At 40.9% G+C, this 27,682-nt stretch overlaps 1 protein-coding gene across 3 annotated transcripts in view; it reads right to left on the bottom strand.

Moving 5' to 3' along the window:
• dennd1b (DENN/MADD domain containing 1B) overlaps nucleotides 1-27,420 on the bottom strand; it is a 114,966-nt gene extending 87,546 nt beyond the window's left edge. For 2 of the 3 annotated variants that reach the window (XM_030083691.1, XM_030083692.1), the window contains exons 1-3: nucleotides 27,175-27,420; nucleotides 26,507-26,571; nucleotides 654-697 (exon numbers count right to left, since the gene is read on the bottom strand). In XM_030083691.1, coding sequence (XP_029939551.1) covers nucleotides 654-697; nucleotides 26,507-26,571; nucleotides 27,175-27,191 — 126 coding nt within the window. In that variant the 5' untranslated portion in view covers nucleotides 27,192-27,420. The remainder of the gene's footprint in view (nucleotides 1-653; nucleotides 698-26,506; nucleotides 26,572-27,174) is intronic. The other variant, XM_030083693.1, reaches the window with a different exon arrangement.
• Between the last annotated feature and the right edge of the window lie 262 nt (nucleotides 27,421-27,682).

Here is a 27,682-nt window from a genome sequence, read left to right as displayed (position 1 = left end):
ATAATTTGAAATCCACTAAAATCCTGTTTTAAATTCCATTTGAGTGGTCCACTGATTATACCACATCTGGAGATGTTATTATTTACTGTATAACCTCACTGCATCGCTTTCCTTTTAAATTATTTTGGAAAAACACAGCATGCCAAAGAGCACAAAACAGCTGAAGTTTTTTTTTTTTTTTCCTTTCAGTTTGGAAATGAGCGCTATAATTGTATAAATGTGAACAAAAAGAAGCAAGCAGAGTAGGACAATAAGAGCGAGCAAGAGATAGAAATAGACAGAAAGAGAGAAAGGGAAAAACAGAGGTGTGCATTCCTGTCACGGTTGTATGATAATTACTGATTCATCGGTTATTGAAGACTTGCTCACTGCTTTTCATTACCAACAACAGACGTACAGTGAGAGAGAGAGAGAGAGAGACAGGGAGGAGGAGGAAACGGAGAGCGAAAGGCGAGGGAGCACCGAGGTACAGTGGTGGTGGGGATAGGTGTTGGGGGAAGTTACCACAGGATGGCAGGGTGAGTGAGGGCATTAGGAAAGGAAGGGAGATGCGAGAGGAGGAGGTGGTAGGGGTTGTCTGTAACAGTGAACGAGTGAGAGATTTAGAGGGAAGGAGGGAGAGAGAGGAATGAAAAAGCGGAATGTGTTCCAACCTGGTCTGTGTGGTCCTGGGGGAAGCTCCACAGCACGGTTGGATCTAGAGGTAATTGACAGACAGCATTAATCAGCGGGTGAGAAACACACCGTCTTCGCTAGCTGCCTCAGAACACATACATATTAATGAGAGGGGTGGGGGCAAGGGTGGCTGCTGCGAGTCTGTGCACGAACACACACACACACACACACACGCGCACACACACACACACCAGCACAAACACACACACGCACGCACACACACATACACACACACACACACACTGAAAGACAAGAGAGGGAGAGTGTCTAGGCTGTATGTGCTGTAAATATGCAAATATATATTCTCAGTGTAGATATGATAGCTTATATTATACACCAAATCATGCACGTTTAAGGAAGTCACAATAACACCTATTTTAGTTTTATTTGCTTAATTATTCCTACATCTAAACAAGCTTTGGTGTTTTGCTGAATTGTAAATCACAAACTAAAAGGTTTATTATTGTCTACAGGATTTCTGTCTTGGAACAACAAATAAAACATTTAAAGCTGGCAGATTAGCCAGGATGACTAATTGACTGACGGATCAAAGAAATTACACACTTCTAATGCAAACTCAACTCCAAAAAGGATGATGTATGAAACCGGATGTGGTGATTTGCAATTGCAAAATAAAACAAAAAAAAAACTATATTTCTAAACATCAGATAAAAAACATCATGTGTTTAGTGCTGATAGTAGTAGATAGAATTTTTTTTATGAAAACTTTTATTCATTTTAAAATTGATGGCACCAACAGATTACACAAAAAAGCTGGGACAAGTTCAACCAAATAAAATGTAAGTGGTAAAACAAAAAACAGCTGAAGCTGAAAATTTCTTAAATTAGCAACAGGTCAATATGAAGTCTGGAATAAAAAGGTCACCCTGCAAAAAGCATTGTCTCCCTAAAGAAGGGTTCACCGACCTTCCAAATACTATATGTCTAAAATTTGTTGATCTATTTGAGAAAAAAGTTTCTTTAAAAATCTCACTATCACATACGCAGATATCATTGAGAACTTGACAGAAAATCTACGGAACTTTCTTTGTGCATGGAACAGGGCTGAAGGTTGTCACTTGATAATGCTGGTGACCTTTGACCTCACGAAGAACGGACATTACTCTGTTCTTGGACTTATAGGCGAGAATTTGTAAGTGAAAACTGGTTTCTTTGCAAACTCAAGTAAAGCTTTATCACACAAAAACACATCTTTGAGCACAATCCATCACTGTTTGGAACACAACGCTAAACCATACACTGTATCACTCCATACTAAAAGAGCCCGGGTGCTGACACGGCCTCCCTGGAGAGACCGTACACAAACAGGAAGCATTTGCTGCTTCTTAAAACAAAAAGTCCAGCAAAAGTCAGACAACAGACAAGTAAGAATGGTTTCCAGCTCTCTTCCTAAAATCCAGTGTTCGATCTTCTAATGTTGCAGATGTTTGCAGATTGTTTTCAAGAAGACAGACGTCACATAATGGTAAACATGGTCCTGCTGTACCTTTCATGCGATGTGTCGCTGCCATCAAATTAAAAATGAAGACAACTTCTTAACAAAACAGTAAACTCATATTTTCATCATTTAATAAGATGTCGTCATTTTGAGAATAAACTAATAGAACTGTGAATCCTGTCAACTTCTTGGGAATATAAGTTGTATTGTTTTAATCAGTCATAAAAAGAGAGCACATAAATGGTTACAAAATTATGCAAAATATGAAATATGAAGGATGGGATTTTGGGTTAAGTTTGGATACTGGTTGGACAGAATAAAATGACAACCTAATGAGACAATTTGATGTTTTCCCTTTTCTTATCCATGACAAGCACATCATACTGTAGGTAAGCATACTTTGGAATAACAGTGGAGATTAATGTTTACAAAGGATATGGGCTAAATATTGACAAATTCCAAGTAGGAGCCCAAAATGATAATTAATGGTGTTTATAAATACAGCTTAGCCTGCTTTCTCTTGTTGTCACTAGGCACATTTCTCTTGGAACAAGCTTTAAGACCAGATCCAGGGCCTTGCTGCTCTCAGACTCATGCCATGTGGTTGAAAAGAAGCAGTCACCCAGCCATAGTCTGAACACAGGGGTCTCTGGTAAACATGGCTTCCACAGCTCCAAGGTCACCCTGTGACCCTGGCAAGAACGGCAAGGGTTTGAAGAGACTAGCTCTCGCATGCCAAGTTCACCGCCATGGACACAAGAAAACCCCGGCAGGCTCGTGCCCACACCCCCAGCTATGTCTAAACACATGGAATTGACAAAAAAAAATATTATCATCATCTATGAATAGTTAAACCACCAGTTCAATTGAAACAATGTAAATTAAAAGACAGATCAAAGCCCCCAATTTAAAGTTTAAGAATTTTTTAAGGTAACAAGGTTGGTATGTCGGAACCAAGTCAACAAGCATCAAGAAAAGTAGCTTTATGGCTAACATGCTAAATTCTCTATGTGAGAGAGGCACACAGTGGACCCATGGATGACAGGACGAAGCAGAATCAATGATGCCTGACATAATCCTGTTGGATAATTTCATGGGCCTGAAAAGAGCGGCACAGGAAAAAAGAAAAAAAAGCTGCAAATCTCAAAGCTCTACAGTCCATTTCTGACCCCCACCCCTCCCCACCCAACTCCCACCCCTCAAGATCTGTTACTGTTGGAGCTATTTTATGCTTATTTACTGGGTGAGAGGATGGGAACGGCTGCTGTTGAATGATACAGGACTGAGACAGAAGGGCGGAGTACGAAAATGGTGGAGAAAGAGGAGAGCAAAGCAGTGGGGGCTTTTTGTGGCCAGACTTAGAGCGTCACATAGCAAAATCCCGTTTCCTAATTTCCACAGTGACCATACAAGTCTGTACAGGTATGAAAACAGCAAAAGAGTAAAGAACTCAATAATATGAATGGTAGCTGACCATGTTGGCAACAGGTTTGAGACCACAATCCAAAAATTCAGAGAACTCTCCCCCATGACAATGACTTTTACAATGAACATCTATGAGTAGTTTCTGTGTTACTAATGTATGTGTCCATTATTGAACCATTTCTTGTAGAAACATTCCTCAACACCAAAATCCATTGGTGGAAGACCTGTTAATGCCTATACCAACACTTTCATAACAAATTGAGCGAATAAGTGAAATCTAAATTAAAGCTTATTATGAACAGACACAAGGACAATTTAAAAAAAAAAAAATTTCTCTTCAATCTGTCAATTAACGCATATTTATTCAACAAAATATTGGATCATCTTTTTTTCCTCTAACTCTTTAAGCTGTAACAGAAACTATTCCTACTGACTAGAAAATGAATTTGAAGCAACCCTGTTTTTGAACTTTTTTTTATGTACTTGAGAATCTAAACTCAGCGATGTTTACGTCTAAATGTTGGGAGTACTCACGGCGACACAACTTCGTTGAGACCTTGCAGCTTATAAGCAAACTCAGGATGGATCGAGGTCACTTCAACACCATTAGAGGCTTAAATCAAACTGGCTACATTAAGGTGGTGATCATTTAGTTAGCGGCTGGCAATTAAGACCACGAAAAGGCAATGAAGACAATACGAGTAAAAGTAGAACTTCCCTTTTTCCCATTATACCATTAATCCGTGATTACAATAGATGCTAAATGACAGCTGACTAGATTATGTTAAAAATAACAATTAATCATCAAAGACTTGGGCATTAAGCTTACTCTTTGGTTTTATATTTTAATCAAATTATATTTCAACAAGAAGTTGTTGTTCAATCAGAATACTTGCAAGAATTGTTTTTCTCAAACCCATTGGCTCGAGCAGAACACTTTATGCTTCTGAATAAAGCTGTGAAGTTTGGTGCAGCATCACAAAGAGGCTGCACAAAAGACAACAACACACATTGGCCTTTCCTCTGCAGCAATGGACAGATGCAAACTTCTTAATACATACAAAAAGGCACTTATATATTGCTTAAGTTCTCTTTCTGCTTTGTACCTTAACATCCCCTCCTTAATTCCCAGCAGGTACCAATTCTTAATATTCTCTTTTACATTTTTATTGAAGAAGATTTTGAGTAATGTACTATCTTTTTCCTTGATAAATTAAAAATAAATGGATTATTTTCCATTTGTTTCTCCTTTTTGGTCCGTCTTCTTTCTCACTCTCACATGCTTCCTTCAATTTTCCTCTGACAGTCCATTTGTTTTTTTTTCCTGTTTTTTTTTTTTTTTTCCTGAACTCGCCTGCAGCTTTATATCCCTTTTACCGCAGCCCCCCCCCCCTCCATTTTTCTCACTTTCTTGCGTTCGCATACCCCTCCCTTTCTACGTGCTGGGCGTGTGGTGGACACAAGAGGGGGCCTGAAGGGGGTTAAGGCTGAAAGTTGAAGGTTACAGAGGTGAAGAGCACTCCTGCTGCTCCACCAGGGGACACAAATGTCACTATGACAGATCCCGCACTGGTTAATCCACCCGCCCCTCCTTCAAAAAGCGCACACACACACACACACACACACGCACACACGCACACACGCACACACGCACACACGCACACACGCACACACAATATGAGCAGTATGTATTTCAATCTGCAAATTGCAAAACCAAAGTCAAGTGTGAATCAGGCAGACAAAGCTGGCACTAATCCATTTTCTTTTCCACCCCTTTAAAATATTTGAGGTGCAAATGACGCGCTCATTATTTTCTCCGTTTAAATGTCATAAAATTTTTCACATAGCTCAATTTGCAAAGAAACCAGGTCCACGGTAAATACATCTGTATGCATTCTGATGGTAGGTCTTTGAGGATTTAAACTTTTTGGGGTACGCCATTTACAAAAACAGAGACAGAGGACTTTACACATGCTTTGGATAAATGTTTTGGCTTGCTCGCAAGGTCATGAAACATTTTCAGCATGCAGCAGACAATAGCTGCTGTCGGTTGCAATGAAAAACGACAAAATTGGAGACACAGGGGTTCTGGAGGACAACGGCGAATGCCTACGAAATGAAGGTTCGCACAGAATGTTTATGACGATTCCACACCTACATCCCGGTAAGTCTGTAAGCTGCAGAAATACACATAATTCAAATGAGAATCACGTTATTTCTGCTGGATCTATAAATCCAACGGACCAGTCAGTGTCCTGCGGTACATTTGTTGGGCCTGGTTGTGTAATACATTGACATGTTCGACACCTGCAATTGCATCTCCTGTAAGTTAACTAAAATCTATAAAGACCTGCTTCAGGTAGTATAAAAACAGTCCATTTTATGTGGCACCAGAGGCAGCTACAGTGACAAGGTGAAAACAAACAACCTATGGCATATTTCACCTTTGTGGAGCATAAACAGATCCAGTGGGTGAGAATTGAATTGAAATCACCTATCGAGAATATCATTCCTCCATTCGCACCTGAGAAAATGGATGTGGACAAATGTGACAACGAGCTTTTGAAGTGAACACCGGCCGCTGTTTTGTACATGTGTGCCGGTTTGCAAATGTGTACCGTGCTGAATGAGCGGACTCATGTTCACAGATAGAACGCAGACTCTGGAGTCGCTATTTACAATACAGTAGCTTGTCCATTGATCCCTGAGGGCTTCAAGCGTGGCTGACCTCCCACAGTCACAACGGGGGCACCACAGAGGCAGCCCCTGGGCCGTGACACCAATCCTGGTGTTTGGGGGAGGAGGGGGGGCTTTGGGCAAATCAGTAAATCAATGTGCTGGCTATTTTTGAAGCACCTATTTTTGAGAGCTGAGGTGAGGAGGGTTAATGGATGAGAGGTCCTGGGAACTGAGAGCTGGGCAATAGGAAGAGAGTGGGAAAAGGAAGGATGGGGTGAGGGAAACAAGGGACGGACTGCCGAAGAGCGGGACGTAAACCTCAGCATCACTCCACCGATATTACTCCTCTCCGACCTACTCAGGTAGACCATCAAACACAGAGAGATTAAAGAGAATATCATAGTATCATACAGTATATATGGAGTAAGACAAGTGAGAAACAAGAAATAAGCCTACTGTCTTATCTCTTTAATTTTCTTCCACAAATCTATGCCTTTTGGCACATCCAAGTAGGCTAAAAATGAAAAATACTGGCATGTTCATCTTGGCATAAATCCTCGCTTCTTGGGATTTTCAAGTAGGCTAAAAAGAAGCTGTTGGCAGAAGATGTCATTCCTAATGCTGCTGGCTGGAAGAAAAAGTTGGCACATAGCACTGATGTGTCAAACCTCACACTGTCCAGTGCTGTACAGAGACTTATTCAACTTTAAGTCATTTTGTCACCAAACTAAAAAAGTAAAACCCAACTATTTTGAATGGCATAAGAATTGATAAAAATAGCCTTTTAGAAAATAACTGAAAACAGCATATGATGAACATGAAATACGCCCACAGTTGCAGGGGCACAGCGTTTCTATAGGTTCACTTCGGCAGCTCAATACCGGTGGCTTGAATGCATGGTTCTGGCTTTAAAACTGCGAGAGACTTCAGTAAAACACAAAAAGACCTAACCCTAAATCCAGTGTGAATACACATTTAGATGAAAGCCTCTCGTTTATAATTCTCTATACTATGTGAATCAAACACAGACTTCGAGCCCTCATGGCCATCCAATGTTCTAAAGGCATAAAAAATGCACTTTTTTCACCCTAGTCCATGAACGAGTGAATGTGTGTTGTGGGTGAATAGGAGGCCTGTTTGTTAAGAGAGGCCAAATCCCATATGGTGAACAGCAGCTTCTCTGCTGAGAAGAGAGGCTGTGAGGGCCACCGGCAGCCCCTCTCCTCTATCCGTGCTCCAGAGATGAAGGGATGTAGCGCCTGCCTCTCCTTGTTCCTCCTTTCTCCCACTCCCTTTACCTCTTCTCCTCCCTCTTTCTTGGCCAGGGGTTAAACTGCTGCACTCTAACCTATTTGGCAATGATTTCATTCACTCCGTTTCTCTCGCTCACTCTCATCTCGAAGAGAGGTTTATTTCACAGTATGTAGTGGATTAGGCCTCCCTCGTATGCCCCTGGACAAAAGCATTGTTTTAGTGCTAGCCTGTTCGCTGTAACTGGAGGAAGCTACTGCTACTAAGCGTCCACAATACGACTATTGTGGACACACAGGCCTGGAAGGACCCTGCCTTGGAGGCCGTCTAGACTTTGAGCCCGGGCCGACTGGAGAAATGGGGAGAAAATCCCATCAGGCAGTGGAGTGAAAGTTAACTAAGGTAACCTGCTGTGAACCTGATGAAGATGTCAAGCCAACATATGGCAAAAAATGTCTATTGTCAGAACAAGGAGCTTTTTTTCCCTCTGAGGGAGGGTATGGTAGAGGAGGAGGAGGAGGAGAAGAGGGGATGGCTAAAGAAAACCAGTACGGGGGTAGCACAACCTAAAGGAAGGAATAACTGCAGTGGTCATCGTTTTACTTCTGGATCAGTAGTCCTATTCTGGCTGGAAGGAGGCCCAACCCTTCCACTCACAATTAAAGGGGTAAGCAGATTAACTGGCATCTTTCAAAGGCCAGCAGGACGAAAAACCCACTCACAGCCATTTAAAACATTTTTTCTCCTTTTGCCCATCAAGTCTCACTCTGCACACAGCAAATGGTATTACATTTCATGCTGATTTGGGGAGTAGAGCGTTTGAGAAAAGAAAAACTTCTTAAACCATGATATGGTCCTTAAGTTTACTGAAACTGATTGGTCACACCGTGTTGTTACAAATGAGGACTGTGAACTGAGGAAAACGGGGAAAGCCCTTCAGTCATAAAACTACCTGCATTACATTAACAAAATACACACTTTAGTGGAGAACAATGTCAATTCCAGGCCTGCATTATTTCTTTATTCAAACACTATCGAATGCGTCATAATGTTGATCTAGATTTGGTGTAAAAATAGGACCTGATCTGCAAAAGTATGATAACATTTAAATCTAATGCTTGAAAATTTGAATAAACAAAAAGAAAACAACCTCTAAGGTAGAGCCTGAATCACCAGCCAAAAAACCCAACTGGCAGGCTTCACATGTGAGAGATGTTGGCCTGGGGGATTTCTGAGCCATTTCTACAACTACATCTGAAGAAGATAAACAACAGTCTCAGCTGGAATGAGAAGAAAGAGAGAGCTGTATGGAGATGATGTGACCCTATTAATGCCACATTAATTGTTCGTCTTTTCAGCTATGTGTGAAAAATGCTTCAGTGGGAAGAGCTGAGAAGTTGAGAGAGAGAGAGAGAGAGAGAGCGAGAGAGAGAGAGAGAGAGAGAGAGAAGCGAGACACAGAAAGAGAGAAGTGAAAGCGATACTGTCTCCAGGCTAGTTGGGATGCAACCCAATTTCACAGCTTCACGAATGAGTGGTACAGCATATGGATGCAACCTTTGTGACAGCCTTTGTGTATCACCACATATCAGTGTTGATATTCCCAGTCAGATTCCATACTGGTCCAACATTATGTCAAACACTGGCTTCGCTTGGCTGCATTTTCAACACAACACACGCGCAGCATGTTTGTTGAGTGGAGTGCGCTAGCCTCCTAAAGCTAAGGAAAAAAAAAATAAATAACAACAAACCATCTCCCAAGACAGACTCCTCTCTAACTTTCTCCTCACGTTACGTTCAGCTGCTGAAAAATAATAAAACAAGTGCTCACGTTAAGATAGTAATGTGCCCTAAAATCTGAGGTATAACCTGAAATTCACAATATGACCCAGATTTTCTTTTTTTTTTTTTTTTTTTGTTCTTCCAAACACATGCAATGTGGAAATCATTTGCAGAGTTTTAACAGCAGCACAGGTTAACAGTGATGATTTTGTCTCTGGCTACTGGCTGCTTGGCTGAAAGCCTGATAGATATTCACACATTTCTTTCCATATGGTATAACCATCTGTTTTCATGAAAACCAACATCTATAAAAGCACTGTGAATTATTAACTCTATTATCAAAGCTAATATGCATAAAAACGAGAGTATGCAGTCATGAAGGAAAGGAGGTGCAACCTATAAAAACTGTTGGTCCAGTCATGTCATGCAAGGCAAAAACCATTTGATCCCGTATGTAACATTGCCTACCGACAATGATAATGTCCTTGAACACAACACTAAAGGAAAAAACAACGGTTTTTAGTTTCCAAATGATAAGCAGATTTATCCATTGATGTGTGAAACTACGCTTTGCGTAGTTGTACACCACTTCATCATAAAATCTAACAAAATTATAAGTATTGCATGCAACATTGATTAAGATGGTTTAAGGGGTTTTCTTTCTAATCTCACTTGCATCATTTCAATATGTTTGAATTTTGGTCAGTTTTTTAAATCAAATTAAAGCCAGAAAAGAAAAAAAAAAACACACAATCTATCAGTCACGTGATTAACAAAGTTACCTTTATTGATAAATACTGTTAGTTTTTTTTTTTGAAAGCTACTTCCTTAGAATGTACTTCCTTTACCCGAGTTTGTAACAGTTATACGAATAATGTTGTATTCTTTCATTTATTCATTCATTCATTCATTTATTCGGCTACTTTCATGACTGCATTGATTTTCCAAATTAAATTTTTTTTTTTTTTTTTTTTTTTTGCTGAAGTGCTACAACTAAGAGTTTTTGTTGTGCAGTGTTATGCGGCATGAATTGCACTGTAGTCTGCCAAAATTATGCTTCTGGATAGATAAATTAGAAAGTTTGGGGAAGCTGGTGATAAGGTCACTCACAGTCACTTACAGATGCAAAAGGGCGAGTTTCTTTTCTAGCCTCTGAGGTGATAGTTACAACATCAGAGAAAACGCCGTGTGCAGCACAGCAGCTCCTTGAGGTGTGGAGGGGATCGATCTCGGTTAATATCACATGGCACAGCACCCAGAGGCAGCTGCGTGGTGCCGATGACAGTGTAAAGCCTTGCCTTTGGCGGCTACATGCTCGGCGCTGCTGAGCTGTGATTTGAAGTTCATATGCAAAGGCTGACAGACAGACAGCTCTCAGTCAGGCTCTCAGACACTCGAGTCAGCCAGCCAGCCAGGCTTTCCACAGGGATGACAATATATCTTAATCTGTTCAAACCAACAATGAATCACGTACCTACAGAAAAAAGACACAGACAGAATCTAATTAATTTCTATAAAATGTAGACCTCTATAGTTATTGAGAATCAGAACATTGAATCACATTGGCAAAAATGTTTACTTCAGGCAAAGAAGCAGATAAATAACTTTGCTTTCTGACAGCATCAATGATTGGAAACTTTCAAGCTGCTTTTGTGTTTACACTACATAGTCAACAAGATTACACTTTGAACATAGCAACATGTACACAATTTAGGAAATATCCATGTCACATTACTGATGTTTACGAATAAATCAAGCAAACATGACAAAGCATGATCAATTCCCTTTGATAAATATTCAACAGATTCTTTTAAAATTGAGCTAAGCCAACAAGATATCACCTGGGACACTGAGGATGACATTTCAAAGGAATCATGTAAGTCAGTAACAGGACCTGCTTCAATTGCAATAGTTTGAAAGTTGAAGAAAATTAAGCAAACATCTGCACAAACAACAATTCAACAGAAATCATTTTCCAATCTGAGTACTCGTTAAAAAGTAATCGGTTATCCCATGTGATCATTATATTGTTTTAAGTTGAGAATTAATCAACAAATCTGGTTACTCCGACATTCAAAGCACAAAACAATGTGATCAAAACACGGCTACTTGTGCAGAATTGTATGAACCACAATTCACCCACACATCTCTCATTAGCAAGTGACACCCAAAAAATTAAATAAATAAATTCCTTATAATCCTAAGACCATCTGGAAAACGCGTATCTATTTTAACTGACCACAACCACAAGTTTGAATTAATCTGCCAATTTTTCTTGTCTTCAAATAACCTTTAATATATCTCACTATGCGGAATATTTCACTTTTAATGACAAAAAAAAAGGAAACAAAATCGAAAACCATGCAGTGTGGAATGAGGTACTGCAGAGTGAAAGAACAAATGAGTGGTTATGTGAAAACAAAGACAATGTGAATGAATTGCTTGATTTGCAATGATAAATGGTCTCAGACATTCACAAAGGCATCAAGACTGACCTATATTTTCTGTCCTGAAAAAATAGGCCAGAACCCAAATTAAGGGCCGGTAAGGCTACTACACGCATGTAAACGCCATCATGTTCACAGTAATTGTGTGGTGTTAGGCAACACAGGAATCAGTGAGTGAAGAGAAGTAGCCTGAGGCTATAGCTGTTGACATGTAAATAGTGAGGACAGAAGCTGAAATGACAGCACAGGCAGTCGGCTTGTACTCGTAGTTCTGCTTGACTTGAATTCGGCCTTGGCCCCAAAATTAAGGTCTTAGGGACAACAGTCTATATGTCAAGATACCAGTACTCATATCATGTCAATAACTACAGTGATTCCCTTAATTGCCGGGGAAAACACATTTCTGTCTTTTACATCATTCATCTTTTAGGTAATTTTCCGTCAGTATGTCTGGCAGCAGCAGCAGTGACGCCAGGATGCAACCCGCTCCTCCGCTTTTTCTGTGCAATTACTGAATACTGTCCAATCCATAAAATACAGTGATTTTATGTCATGTCATTGGCCGTTGATGCAGTTTGATTATGATGGCCGTATGACCACCACCGGGCAGTCCTGTATGTTTATGGGATCAACTGCAATTTGCATGAAAAACGTCAACAGGTTGAGAAAGTATCATCTTGTTTAAGGCTGTCGGAGTTAGTAACCGAGCCTCATGATCATTCCCAGCATACAACAAGAGAAGAAGGATGATTGATCTTCTTGTGAAATCTGAGTCAGACCCCAAATCCTGTTAAAATCCTGTCGTCACAAAATGTGTTCAACATGAAAGTCAACACAACATATTTTGAGCCCATCATTTTTTTTTCTTTTTTTTTTTTTTAATACGATCTAATTTGCCAGGCTAGGACAGATTAACATCACCAAAGCTACATTAAAGCACTGGCTCTACTAATCCCGTTCATTTGTGGGCTTAACTAGGCCACATTGGTATTACATGCATAAGAACCAGCCAATCATTGTTCTTTGACTCAGAATAATTAGTTTTTCTGTGTTTGTGGGTGTGCAATTGTGCAAGTTTGGTTGGACATGCCTGTGCCATCTGCTGTGCTATCCCCATACATGCCTGGCCATTGTCGCATTTTGACATGGTTCATGTGAAAAAGGGCTCGGTGTTGAGATAAAACTAGCAGTTTTTTTGGAAGCTAAACTCAGCTGGACATTATCCTAGCCTTTGCTTGGTGGTTTTTATTTATAGACACATAAAATTCCCACCGCTTTTTGGAGCGAAGCTTCCAAGCGGTCACAAGGGAATAAATTTGTCTGTCTTCCAATAAAGATGTGCACATAGACGCACATGCCCAAAAAAAAAAAAAAAAAAAAAAAAAAAACAAGTCACCAACAACACTGCTGTGAGTTGGGATAATGTGATGAAACTCTCCTGCATTCATCAAAATTGTCTCGTTTTTAATTATTGATCAGGTCTCTACTTTTACCCACTTTTTTTTTTTTTTTTTTAAACCAGGGAGAGTGGAAATCTAAAAATAGTCTGCAAGTGTCAGTGCCTAGAAGTCTTTCCATGTTCTCCCAGTCTGGCAGCATTAGTGAATTCAGATGAGCTTTCTGTAGCTCTCACAGTTTCTGTGCCTCTATCTCGCGCACAGCCTCACACATCCAACCTGCTGTGCACACACGTATACACAGGCACATATGCACCCTGCACACTATACACTTATGCATGTACCTGCCATCACACAGGCACACACAAAGACAGTTTGCCCCTGGAGTTTCAGTGCTGCGTCAGTAAGTGAGAGAGAGCTCAGCCAGCAACCCCCACAGTATCTCACCTCTCAGTTTATAGACTACTGCCATCAGCATATTCTTTTTGCACCATTCCTTCACACCCAGCCCTGTATCATTTTGGCACATTTCCCCATGCATTGACCATTAACATTCATTATTTTGAAGAAACAACTGAGTAGTCCACTTGCGACTTTGATTATGTACTTATATAGCTGCCAAAGTGAAGCAAGGTCACATGGCAGCACCTGAAAACTCCCTGTTTCCTCTTTCGATTCTCTCTGCAGGGCCTGTCTGCTTCTGTCATAACAACATTCTGAATAAAAGGAAGAGATGGATTGGAAATGTTAAAAAAAAAAAAAAAAAATGAGAATGTAATCAGATGAACAGATGAAACACTGGGATGCGAGTGAATCATGCATGAGTCAGAAGAGCAGCAGTTGGGACAGAATGAGTAAACACAAAAATAACAGCTAATCAATTTCATCTCATGAACAGAACAATCTACCCCAGTTTCACTACAAAAAATGATAAATAAATCTCAGCAGAGCACTTTGGTGAAAAAAATACTTTTTATAAAACACATTTATACCTGACTAGTGTAAACAGTAAAGTGCCCCTAAAAAAAAACCTAAATAGGAAGAACATGCAAACAGCACACAGAAAGGCCCAAAACTTCAAACTGCACTCAAACAGGGGACATTCTCATTACAATACAAGACTACTGACCACTACACCACTGTGTACCCTTCAACATTTCTGGATATGCTTTCAATAATAAAATTCTTCACAAAATGCTGAAAAATTATTTACTATCACATTCCAGAGAATACAATTCCAGTATTAAGGTGCTGTAATTTTTTTCGTTGATATGAAAGCAGGGCCGCGCAGTGGCCAGCACTCCCACCTCACAGACACGGTCATGGGTTGAAATGCTGACCTGGCCTTTCTGTGTAGAGTTAGCGTGTTTTCTTCCAATATATGCATGGAGGAATGGCATGTCAGTAAAAACAAAACATTGTTTAAAGAAAAATTAAAGAGTTACAGAGTCTGATGGCTACAGGAAGGAAAGGCGGACCTTCTATGATACTCTTTAATCCACTTTCATGGAACATTCAGTAGTCATTACAGCTTACAGATAAATGCAGGTGGCAAATACAGTGCTTTTCAACAGCTATTATTACCTCATTTGCTTTCAAGCAGTGAGGTTTAAGATGTACTTCAACTAAAGGAAATTCTATATCTAGTCTATGAGATATTCCGTGGAATGTTTTTCGGCCAACAATGATATCTTTCAGTAGGAAATAGAATGATATCCATATTATTTTGAGCGATACCATAAGGTGGATTTCAAATGTTCACCACATATTTTGACACTAATCAGAAGCTGTGAGGACAACTCTTGCCTCCATCTCCTCTCGATAGGGAAAGAGCTGGAACGAGACCCAGGCAGCAGCAGGACTCTATACAGGAACTGAAAAGGCGATTGACAGAAAACGGGGTGCTACAAATGAGTCCGCACAGAAGCAAAAGATGGAGGCTTGAGGGCATTGAGCAGAGTAGCTAAACTAGCTGACCAACCAAATAAAGAAACACTAATCAGTGTGATGTTAGTACTGGAGTGAAAGTAAAACTGAGAGGAAAAGTGATTTTCAACTATGTAAGTGTCAAGCACAAGTTGCTTGTTCAGATCCAATTTGTATCGGTAAATAGGATATTCTTTCATAAAACTGGGATCACATGTAGTATTGAATCAAATGTATGGCCGTCAGACCCACATGAGAAGATTTTTACTTTATTCTACAATTGATAACAGAGACTATTTAGCCAAAGCATCCACTGCATTCCAACAGCTTCAAGTATGTCAGGTGGGTTGAAAAGAAAAAAAATCAGACACATTAATCAAACCCTGAATATCTTCTGACCTCCAGCCGGAACTTACACTGTGGGTTGAAGTTGATGTTCAAGTCACTCCCTCTAGACAGTGAGTGGGAGGAGAAGTTAAGATATTTCCTCAACTTTGCTCAGATGTAACAGATAAATGATAATGGATGGTATGTGACTCTTTTTTTTCCCCTCTCTCAAGCCAATTTAATAAAGCACCAGGACTGAGACAAAAGAGAATGGAAGAAAGGCTGCACGATAAACAAAGTGTGAGACCCTGGGGTCCTCTATGGAGCGCGAGTGGAGGAGTGTGGCCTCTCTAATGGCCAATCAACACCCTCCTTGCTGCCATGGCATCTGTTAGTACTCCAATGGCCTCCCGTCCGAGTTTGAGTCCACTGCAAACTCAACACACAGCTGGTATCCAATCAGACTTCAGAATAGGCGACGTTTGGGTCAAGGAGCAATTCTGACATTTTGCAGAATGTCAACGCTCAACCTTTTCTAAAGTTCTACTACACGGGAGTTTTGCTCTACGAATATGAAGAGTGGAAAAAGGAAAGGGTGAAAGCCAAAGGGAAAAAGTTAACATCAGAGTGCTGCTGGAGGGGACTGCAGGAGAGGGGAATATGGATTGATAACTAACTAGCGAACAGTAGGTAACGCAATGAGACCTTCGGGTCTTAGCATAAATGTTCTTAAGGTGCAGAATGAAAGTAACTTTTCATAATTGGACAAAGCAAAGCTTTTAAGCCATATGAATAAAAGGATCAGGATGTCTGCTCTGCACTTCTGCTTATTAGGTTCTCTTTACATTTATCTAAAGAATGAGATTTGAAACCTTTGCCATATATATCCAAACAGTCAAAGTTCCCACAGCATGTTTTAATACTAGTGAGAAGCTCTATGTTAAGATACAAAAGCTGACAATAAATCTGTCACCCTTCTAAAAAAAAAAAAAAAAAGAAAGAAAAAGACACATGCTTAAAGGTATTCGGCTGACAAGCAGAAACATGACATGGGAAACACATAATCAAAAAGTGCTTTCATCCATCCTCTAAGGGTAAAAGATGCCGTACCGATTATTATAGCGACTGTAACAAAAGCCATTTGATTGTAAGGCTAGAAGAGGCATTGATATTCATTCATTCACACAGTCATTCAGACAACTCAGTGCTCACAATTCATCTCACCTGAACGTGTGAACTGTGGGAGGAAGAGGGCAGGAAGAAAAGTGTACGCAAAGCAAACCAAACAGAGAAGATTCAAAGCCAAGTGAGACCTCCGTCCTATGAGGCATCAGTGCTCACTGTGCTGCCATCACTGAATCTTTTTCGTAGTAAATCATTCTCCTAATTGCATCATGAATGTTGCTGTAAAATTGATATGCCGATCTATTAAGTTTATTGCTTTGTTAGTGTGAACAATCTGGCTGCAGGGAGCGGGCGAGGACAGGTAGCATCTGTCCCCACCTACTGCCTTGGCAGCATTAGCGTCATCTGCTAGCTTTGGCAGCATCTTGGAAGCACATCAATATGGCTTTATGTAGCCAGGGCCGCTAGTAGCTAGCATGCCAGTCACGCTCTCAGGCAACGCTCGCTCACAGCCTGAGCATCCACTGAGCACTGAGCCAACAGAGCTAAGCGGAACTGAGCTCAGACTGAACAGGGAGGCCAGGTCTCTGTGGACCTGCATGAGGAAAAGGGGCCAGTGTGTCATCTACACGCATATCCACAGTTAGAAGCGTGGGGCCCAGTCCAGAAAAAACACTGTCATCACTGGAGTTGTAAGCCTTATTATCATGTTTGTCTGTTGTATTACAAGGATTCCTTCTGCTGAGGAATACTGACACTCAGCAGAATGCCCAACATTCTTCCATGTCTTAGAATGTAATGATATGGCTTGAGTATGTATTTTATGGACTACACAGCATTCTTGAATATGGGCAACAAAGCAATTAGATATATATATTGTTATACAAATGTTCCCTCAATAGACAAATGAAACACATCCCTACCCCAGTGAAGAGACTGTTCATTTTGGGTGGGGGGGTTCACACCTTCATTTGGTTTGGCTTGCTTTCAAGCTCCAGTTTTGAGAGCGGACAAAATGCAGGGACAATATCATGGCAATTGCAACAGCTGCTTGTTTGGGGGCGCTGTCACCCAAAACAAACACTGACCAGACAGGCAGAAGAAGAACTCAAGCTCATTTGATTGATCTGGACCAAAACCGGAAGTCCCGCCCCGACAGCTGGCTGGTTGCTAACTACAAACAACAGCAATATATACTCTTCTGACCATCTATCAGTGAGCATTTCCTCACCACTCCACGTCTGCCCACATGACATTTTCCAACTCTTTCTTTATGTGTCTGTATCTCCTAGCTTGCATAGTTGTCATTGCTTATTCTGTTACCCAAATGCATTATGCTCCACGTCACTTCTTCTCACAACTGCTGCTGGAAAGTGCGCTCCAAAAATAGAAAGTTCGCTCCAAGACAAATAGTTTCAGGGGAACCAGAGTTTTCCTAGAAGATCCAGATGTGAGTACAGGGGAGCGTTCACACATGCATAAAAGATGACGACTTTCCCAGAAAGTCCTGAAGTGATCTCAGGTCCAGATTATACAGGGCTGGTGTGAAAGTGCCCTCAGCTGACGCAGGATTGAAAAAGACATTTTACTGTATTCTGCATCAGGACATCAAGTTTAAAAATGGCATGATGTTGAAATTGTACTTATTTTGAAGATATTGTATTTTTATGCATGTATTTAGGAGTGTGCGATACAGCGATATTAGATCGTGAAGGATTAGAAAGTGTCCATGATCTGACAAAGCAGAGAGATCATATACTGTAATTGTGTGAAGGGAACATTCCATATTTTGCAGTTCTATACTGACATGCAGACGCATGAGAAGTTTCACGTCCACCTGACCAAGCAATCACAGTGAATTGCATGCGTGCCTGTTCTGGGATGTGTAGCACGGAAAACAGACATAAAAAGTAGACCGGCACCGACAAGCCCTGGGCCACCATCTTGATCTGGTCACCTTCTCTGCTTAGTGTATATCTGCTTGACAGGCAACTGAAGTGTCAGCGCATTTAATCAATTATAACTTGCTAAATACTGCACTGACTTTCACATTTTTTCCTTTTTTTTTTATCTCCTGCAAACGTCATATATATGGGTATAATACACCAATACCGGTGCTCAACAGTACCATTTTTATGTTCTTTAGTGTGTTTGTTAAAGCAAGACTAGGGAACTTTCAGTTTTCGTTTATTCTGGCGGCGCCAGTGGACAAAAGCGGTAGTGTTTTGCCCAAAGGAATACTACAGTTCCCATGAGGACTAGCGCGTGACGTCGTAAATTGCTGCTCCCGGTGGGCATGCTGTCAGACTGAACTCGCCTTCATTTGTTTCCAGTGGCTGTGTGAAGGATGGATAGCGACGAGGTAATGAATCTAATGGTGGCTAAACAATGTTATATCATGATGTGACGCACGCCGTAAAGCAGTCCGCACATTTGGAGCTTTTTAGTGTGCAGGGTTCCTACCACCCTCCTCACGGCTGCTTAGTCCAAGTGAAAGCAATACTGACGCCCTCAGCCCGTGACAGAGGGTTAGGGTTAGCAAGTTGTAAGTCGATGTATCATCACAAAAGATATTAAAATGTTTTATTAAGGTTGAAAAGTTCCTTAGTGTAGGTTTAAGAAAAAGCTTGTGCTTAACCAGGTGCTTCCTAAGATTAGAAGTACTCCCACTGGACTTCGCGTCACACGTATTGCACCGAGAGTAATGTACATCACACTTTGAAAAGTGGGGCCATACTTTCGAGCGCTTTCTATCAATCATGCTGCTTTGTTGACTGAACCCACGGCTACTGACTGACGTTATTACGCTCTTGTGCGTGCAATGTTGTGTTCATAACCGGCATGGAAAATCATCTACTCTTCCATTCCCTCACAGTCACAAGGATGTATTTACCAAAACATGGTACCGTTTCATTTTACGTGAATCTAAAAAAGTACCAAATTCTGTACCCATCCCTATTCAGCATATGTTAATTTTTATAGTGGCCTAAACAGTAATAGAATATTGTATTATGTGATGTACGGTAGTTATTAATAAGCTATTTAGTGTTTATGTATACTTAAATCTAAAGTCAGAAAAGAAATCCACAAAAACAGGAAATACTGTTAACAGGAAAAATCCCATACTGATGATAAATATGCACCATCAAGGCTTTCAAACTGACTGTTAATATATTTTGAATACAAGACACACACACAAAGGGGAAACTTCTCAAACACTACTCCTCTCCAAATAAACTACAAAGGGCTGCTTCATCTGAATACTGTAATTTCTTGCTCATATACCAGCAACAAATCAAAGTTTTTAATATAAAACAAAAGTGTAATAAGTGTAGACATCTCACACACACACACACACACACACACTATCAAAAAACAATGCCCATCTAAACATTGCAAATAAAGTACAGTAGGAGTTGGCACTAAAGGTGACCTGGATTGAGCTGAACGTCAGCGTCTATAACTACTCTTCTACTCTAAATGACTCCTTTTGGCTCCTTTCATCTTTCCTCTCGATGGATAAAAATCATTTTTAATGTGGTACTTTTTCAAATATCTGATGAGATTCGCTGTATTAAAGGTCGTGACGGAGCTTCTGCCTCTCTGCGCAACAGCTTTGCAAACATTGCACGTTTCTGTCTGGCTTTGTGGTGTTTCGGGCATAAAACACTTCGAAACACCTGACATGTTGTCATGAAAAGTTAGCTAGCAGTAGCCACAGTGATGTCCACTGCTCTGCAAGCTGGCTGCAAGATGTGGAATGGATTTCCTGAACAGAATGGATTTAGAGAAAAGAAGTGTATTGGTTAAAGAAATTCAATCCATTCAGTAAATCCATTCCACATCTTGCAGCCAGCTAGCAGAACAGCTAGCAGAGAGTCGTCTGTGGAGACATTAAAGCAGACAACATTAAAACACGGGCATGGCTCATGGATCGGAAATCTCTGCATGGGAGAGATTGGAAATTTCTGATCCGTGAATTACGCTGGTGTCGGAACCCAATACCAATACTACTTAATCCTGTTAAAATGACTGTGTTAAATAATATTTTGCACAATTGCCTTAGTTTCACAGTCTATGTTTTTAATTTTTCCCCACTAGCCTTAGGAATTACTTGAATTATTTGATATTTTGTTTAGGATTTTTTTATTTACTTTTCATGTTAATGCTTCACTGTTCATGTGAAAGCTACCTCAAAAGTCAAGGGCAGTTTAGTTCATATGTTGAAAGAGTATACTAAATCTGAGTGTTGTTTACCTTTTATTATGTTTAGCTTACTACACGTTGGCAAAATTAAACAAACTATTTAAATCAAAATATGTTCAGAATGGTTCTTTGGCCTTTTTTTCTGTTATGTCTTACATTGAGAGGGTTTGAGCCATGAATTTTGAACAACATCCCCAGCCACAACCTTGATTAGATTATTTTATAACCATTAATTGAACTAGTGAGGCACTATAAAACCTCTACTGCTGATGTTACATTGTTCTCAGTGTTCGCCAAAAAACAAATAATCAGGCTAACCCTTGGGGGTGATAATTGGGATCTTGTCCAACATGAACACACTGAAGACCCCAGGAGAGTCAATTCCTCCAAATGACCTGCTTTTAGCTCAGCACATAAAAAAAACTGTAGTGTTGTCCTTAAAATAAATAAAGACAAAAACTTGATTGCCGCATCTGTGAGTGGGATTGAATTTTCAAACATGCATCACCACGAAAGGTCACATTATGAATAGCAACAGAGCACATGTCAATCAGAGTGAACGAAAGGCTGTGTTGGCTGGACATCATGGCCATTTGTGCTCAGTGAACACTGCACAACAAAGAAATAAGCAAAGAACTGATCTTAGGATGGCCCACTGCCAGGTGAACTATTCACTGAAGAGTGACAAAATGGATTAGATTCACTGACTATCTTGCTTTGCTGAGGAGAGCAGTTTTCAACCAAGCCCCTTATTAAAAGTCAAACATAATGAAAATTAAATTAAATTTAAATTTGTTTATTATTATATTATTGAACATTTAGAAGCAAATATGCAAGACTATAGCCAGAACTGATATCCATCTTTAGTCTATTAGTTGCAAAGCAGCCATCATTCATTCACGGTCTACAAATAAATCACTAATGAAGGCAATATTTAGGCAACATTTTAAGGCACTTAAATAATTTCAATCAAAATATCCCTACACTGGCATTATCACGACAAAACATACAAAACAGAAGCAGTAGTCCCACAGTGCAGCAACAGTGAGGGCAGGGAGGAGGAAGCAACCACAGGAAACTGATTATAATAAAATTGACGTGTCAGTTTGTTTGAGAGCAAACTCTTACATGTCCCTGAGGTCAACAATAACAGTTTATACTGTGATCCCATACCTTTATTACTGGTTCAGAGAACATTTTGTAACAGAGTATAGGTCTGCCTATGATACATTAATCATATTTGAGTGCATTTTAGAGGTTTGCAGGTTAACAATTCATGCAGAGCAAAACTTCAGAAATTTGTCAATCACATTATTTGTCAATTTAATATCTGCTCTCATTTATCATCACATTTTTGCTGACACACTGTTAACTGTGTTAACTGTTAACTGTGTTAACTTTACCCTTCTTCCACGCATGTCTGAGTAATCTTTTTCAGTCTGCTGCTCTTTACAGCAGCCCCTCCCTTCGGGTAGAAAACAGCTCGTTTGAAACTCTTCAAACCTAAGTACGTCACAAAAGTTGAACTCCTCCCCACCACTCTTCTCCCACCCCACCCCCGCGCAGACAACTCGCTCACTCTCCTCTGACCAGCATGCAGCTGATTCGCATTTTCCACTGAGGAGACCCCCCCCCTCCCGCAGGCCCTTGGCAATCAGCGTTGCCGCTTTTTGTATCTCCGATTACGGAGATAAACTTTAACCATCGTCTGAAAGCAACAATCAAGCAAGAGCAGGAGTCTGAAGGGTCTGCGCTTGGTGAGTTTCTAACAGGAAAAGACGTTTTCGTGTGTCTTTGCGTGTAGAGAAGCTAAAGCTAAAGAGCTAAAGCTAACCCTTAGAGATGCTAACGCATGACGTATTTGTTTTGAAGCTCCGATTGGTTGAAATACGCTGTCAGTCAAAGTCCGCAGGGGGAGAGGCGGGATTTTCAGTGAACCAGAGCGTTTTCTCTTCCCGGTTTCAGAATTAGACCCCGAAAATCTTTTATTTAACACAAAATGACTTTTACTTAGCGCCAAAAATACACTATTGCCATGTTAATGCCAATAATAGGGTTTGGACTAGCTAAAAAAGCATGATACAGGCCCTTTAATGCATTGCGTTTGTACATGATTTGACAGACAATACAAATACACAATGATAATATCAGCCGCTCCGCACTGAACCAATCACGCGGCTGGAACTGACCCATGCCAAGTTAGCAAACAGCACAGCAGCAGGGAGTCACAACACGTGTTCATGTTTGTTCTGCTGCAGCCGTATACCTCAGCAGTGCAGTAACCACCCATCTGGGAACCACAGAGCCTCAATCTACCCTCCACCCTGCTGCAAGCAGAGACCACACGCTCGCCCAGCGATGCCTGAACATGAAAGAATCGCTCAAAACCCAAAGCTAAGCTGGCAGCTAAGCTAGCAGGTCTGAATGGCTCGACCCCACTCGAACGCCACCAGGTGGGACACGATCTCAACGATGGGGACGGTGGAAAACAGACCAAAACACTGCACGTCCTGGACAGAGCGAGACAGGTGGACACCCAAGAAGCTGAAAAATTAAAATCACTGAACCTCGGAAAAAACAAGAAAAGACTTTTAAAAAAAAAAATCTAAAAGTTCTACAGTGTTACATATCATGCTTAACTTTCACAGATAATACATATTTCAATATAAATCAACCTCGCATCCTCAAAATCTCACTAAAGAGTAACAGGGATCATCTAGAATTGATAAAAATAGTGATTTGTTTTATAATTTGACATTGACCGATATGAATAAAATTATTGTGGTAGAGCTTTTTTCCATATCGTCCAGCCCTACTTGAGTCAAGAAAAAAAGTCTCTTCATAATATACGCAAAGAAGTGCTTGGACCACTAAGTTGCAGGGTGAAAATCTATCCTCTGCTGTTTCATTCACATTAGAGATTAGAAAGAAAGATAAAGCAAGCCTTGTTTGCAATATTTGTAACTGATAACATGAATTTAACTCCAATTCATCTATTCTGTTGCATCCAGTATAGTTCAAATAGCTGGGCAACACATTTATAAACATCTTTTAAAACATCCGCTTTGTGCAATGGGGCTCAGCTATACGCATTTGCCTGTATATCATGGCAGCAATTTTACCAGATGAAAGCTTGCTTATAATCGATCCATATAAAAGAGAGTCCAGTCCCAGATGTCCATTAGCCAGACATCTGTTGGCCGCAGTGGAACAAGAGGCTAAGTGGTTGTTAGATGAATAACAGGTAAGTTTTGAGACCGAGTTCATTACAATGTTTCACATCAAGACATATGAAGGTCTCAAAAAACACTAACAGCATAAAGAGTGAGCAAGATATTTTGAAATCACTGGTTTGAAAAGGTCATCTAAAATAGCTTAATAAAATATAGGCTTATTACAGGCCTATCTGCAAACGTGGTTGTCATCTGCACTCATAGTCCTTGAATGCAGTAGGTGTGAAACCTAGTTAACACAGGAAGTTGAAGGACAGGCATGTTGGTTATCTATACGAACCACTGCTATTTTCATCTTGATACGTTTTTTTGAACATGTAAGTTTGATCATGTCAGATACGCACAGGAAACTACACTCCTCTACGCTACGGTGGCATCATTTCATGCTGTCCTATTAGGATCAAGTTTCAAACCTGTGGTACACGGATGTGGTGAGTGGCAAAACAGTGGTGCAGCATCAGCAAATACTATGCACACACCAAGCGTTCCATTCACTCAGAGGCATCAACTCTTCAGTTGCTTAAAAGCCATTCAGAGTGAAGAAAGCTACTGGTAGAGAGAGTATACAACAGCAATACAGCACAAACTGATCTAAAAATAAACTTGTATTCCCTGAACTGAGGAGGAAATGTGAGAAGTATTAGCAGGCTGAAACCTTCTACCACTTCTCGAAATGTTCGACATCATGTTGCTATGACAATTTAATTATAGTCTATCATGGTTGCACCATTGTTTGTTTGCCTCTATGAAGCTGTGGGAAGATAATGTGTGAATATGAAGTGGCACTTTTTGGCAAAGCAGTTAATGTTTGGCTGTAGAAAAAAACTGCTTTAGCTTGTGGTGAGTGTGGAAGTTTCACAGCGTGGCCAAAGCCTGCAAGTGACTCATAAATTTAACCCATTTAGTTCAAGACAAACGAGAACTACAACCAAGGCGCGTTAATATTTATAGACTTATAGATGTATACATTTCATTCTGATTATATAATAGTTATTCAGTTAGAATGAAATAATAAAATGCCGCTGTCGTTCTAACAGAAAGTATTTCGTCTCTTTATCGACTTCTGCTGAAGCCAAGTCAAAGAAAGGGAAATAGATGAGTGTCAGAGAGAAGTGATTTATTCCTCATATCAATGCCTGAAACTACAGCTTACAAAAAAACTGAAACTACTGCTTAAAAAAAAAAAAAACCTAACAATTCTCCACAATCATGAGCCCCACCTGGCAGACAGCATACAACTAAATCATAGCAACTTCCTCAGCAGGGATGTTCCTACATTGAATCAGACCTCGTGTGCAGAGAAACTGCTTTGTTCGTAAGAGTGACTGAACTGCGTCTCATTGATCCAAGGTGTGCACAGGTTGCTCCGTAGCTCAGTTCCAGGGAGCAGGGGTCCGGATATGAGTCTGACCCCGGATCACAGACAGAGGAAGTCAGTTATTACAGTGAAATCCAGTGGTTTATGAGTTTGGTTTAAAATCTAATATGAGCACTACATCCAAGGACAACTTCCACCCTGGTCGGGTCAGCAGCTGCACAACTGAACCATCCAATAACACCTCCTTAAAGTCAACACTGAAGGAGAAAAATAAGACAGCTGGTGTAATATGCAGTGAAAATGTTTCTAGATGATTTTTGACTTCAGAGCCATGCTGGACAATGATGTGAAATATGCATTACTTTATTTCCCATATTCACAGAAAGGTAGAATTGGCCACAGTCAATTCCCAGGCTAGCATTCACCACAAGAGCTGGAATGTTTGACCACTGCAAACAGTTAATGCAGCTTGCTGACCCAAGCATGGTCTTTCAGAAACAATCTTTGTGGGGTTGCAGTGACAAGAAAAATATAATAGTGAACTTTTGATCAACCAAAGGTGTCAAGTGGCTAAAAAATGTAGAGCAGTTCCATATAAATCTTAAAAAGAGCCAACAATTCTGACAAGCTCAACTTCAATCACTTGCTTCCAGTTGAAGAAGTCTGTGCACATGTTTATTAACATTAATGCCAGGGGCACAGGAGGAATGCTTATTCACATCTTTCAACAGTCAGCTGTTCTGTCCATACAATAAAAGAAAACATTATTTAAAAACAAATGAAGACATAAGAATAACCATTTATCACGACTTCTGCCAGTAGAGGTTAAATGCTAATGCACTGAGGCACCGCTTGCTAACCTACACTTATTAACTTGTTTGCTGTTCAATTGATTGAAATTCCAAGCAAAAATGATAATAATTTAATTAGCATAGATGTTATTATAATTATGTGTTGAAAACTCAAACATCTCAACATACATGCAACCAGCAAATTCTGTATATCTCTTTAACACAAATATTTCCCTCTTGTCAAGTATGAACATAATTTTACTGATCAGCATTTATTGACAGATTAACTAACCAGGAATAGCCATTGCTTTGTTTTTTTACAACTTAAAAAACACCCACTATTAGTTGTTGTTTAACAATCCACTGCAAATAAACAGCTAGTTTCATAGTCATGTGTGCTATAAATATAAATAAAAGCAGATCTCAGACCAGAAGGAATGGAAACAAAACATGGACATCACCTACCCTCATTTTCGGACGCTGGACATGCCACTTGTAAAACTAGATCAAAAGTTCTTTCTGGATTCTCCCTGAAAAGAAGGAGAACATTGTTTAGCGAGGGCAAACAAGTGCAGGTGTTGTTGCACACCGTGGCGATTACAGGCAACAAGTGTGCCTTTAGCATTTCGCACACAAACAGCCAATGTGTCACAGTTAAATTCCTTTACACAGACAGTCTGTGAAGGGCTCCGCGGCGTGAGTCACCCTGTCGGTAGCAGGCAGGGTCAACACCTGGTGAAGTGTGCTCCGGTTTGTTCTGAGCAGAAGTTCAAATAACGTTATCTGGACCGGCGTGGGTCGGGGGACGCGCTCGCTCGGCGTTGACTCCACATTTCCCCCGTATTTACACCCGCCTGCCCGGCTAGCGGAGCAGCTAATTGGTGGTCAGCTAGTAGACGCGCTAACTGACTGACCCGAATGCCGTGGAGCCAGCTGGCCCGGCGGATAAATCCACAGTTGGAGATGGCGCAAATTACGCCAAACATTCCCCCGCACTCCACGCCGCAGCTCCCGGCCAGCGCTGCGGTACCCAGACCGCTTGTTATTAGCCATTTAGCTCGACACTTTGGGCGAAACGAACGCGGGAGGAGGGGGGAGGTCGGGGAGCGGGACACCAAACTCAGAGGTCTTACTTTATTCTGCTGTCCATGGTTTAGTTACAACATCGCGACCGCTCCGTGCTGTCGGTGGCGGCTCAGCTCCTGCTCCAGGAATATCTCCGCGTCCTGCCCTCACTCTCCGCCGTCACGTCTCCTGAATTATCTGATGCCGCCGGAGAGCTGCCGCGACCGCATACTTGGAGGTGCGAGACGGTGTGGCGGTGCGTGCCGTGTCGGCTACCGTTCGCCGTGGCCTAAATCCGCCGTCCTGCAGCGCCGTGGCTATTTCCCACAACAAACACCACTCCAGGAAGTGCTGTCAAAGATTTGGTGACGTCAGCGCGTCAGATGAGCACCTTGCTGCCCGCGAGCGTCTTTCCCCAGTTCTGAGGATGGGGAACAAGCATGAATCACACACGGACCTGCATCATGAGATCCCTGCTTCTCATAATCTGCCTCATTCCTCCACAGACCGTGTTGTTCCTGATATCTGTGTCAAACGTGTCGGCAGCAGCCTGCAGCCGCGGCCTCTGCTCGGCTG

This window comes from Salarias fasciatus, chromosome 23, assembly GCF_902148845.1.
Source record: "Salarias fasciatus chromosome 23, fSalaFa1.1, whole genome shotgun sequence".
Classification (NCBI taxonomy): Eukaryota; Metazoa; Chordata; class Actinopteri; order Blenniiformes; family Blenniidae; genus Salarias; species Salarias fasciatus.
Note: the sequence above shows the minus strand (reverse complement) of the source record. Positions and strands in the feature narration are given on the sequence as shown.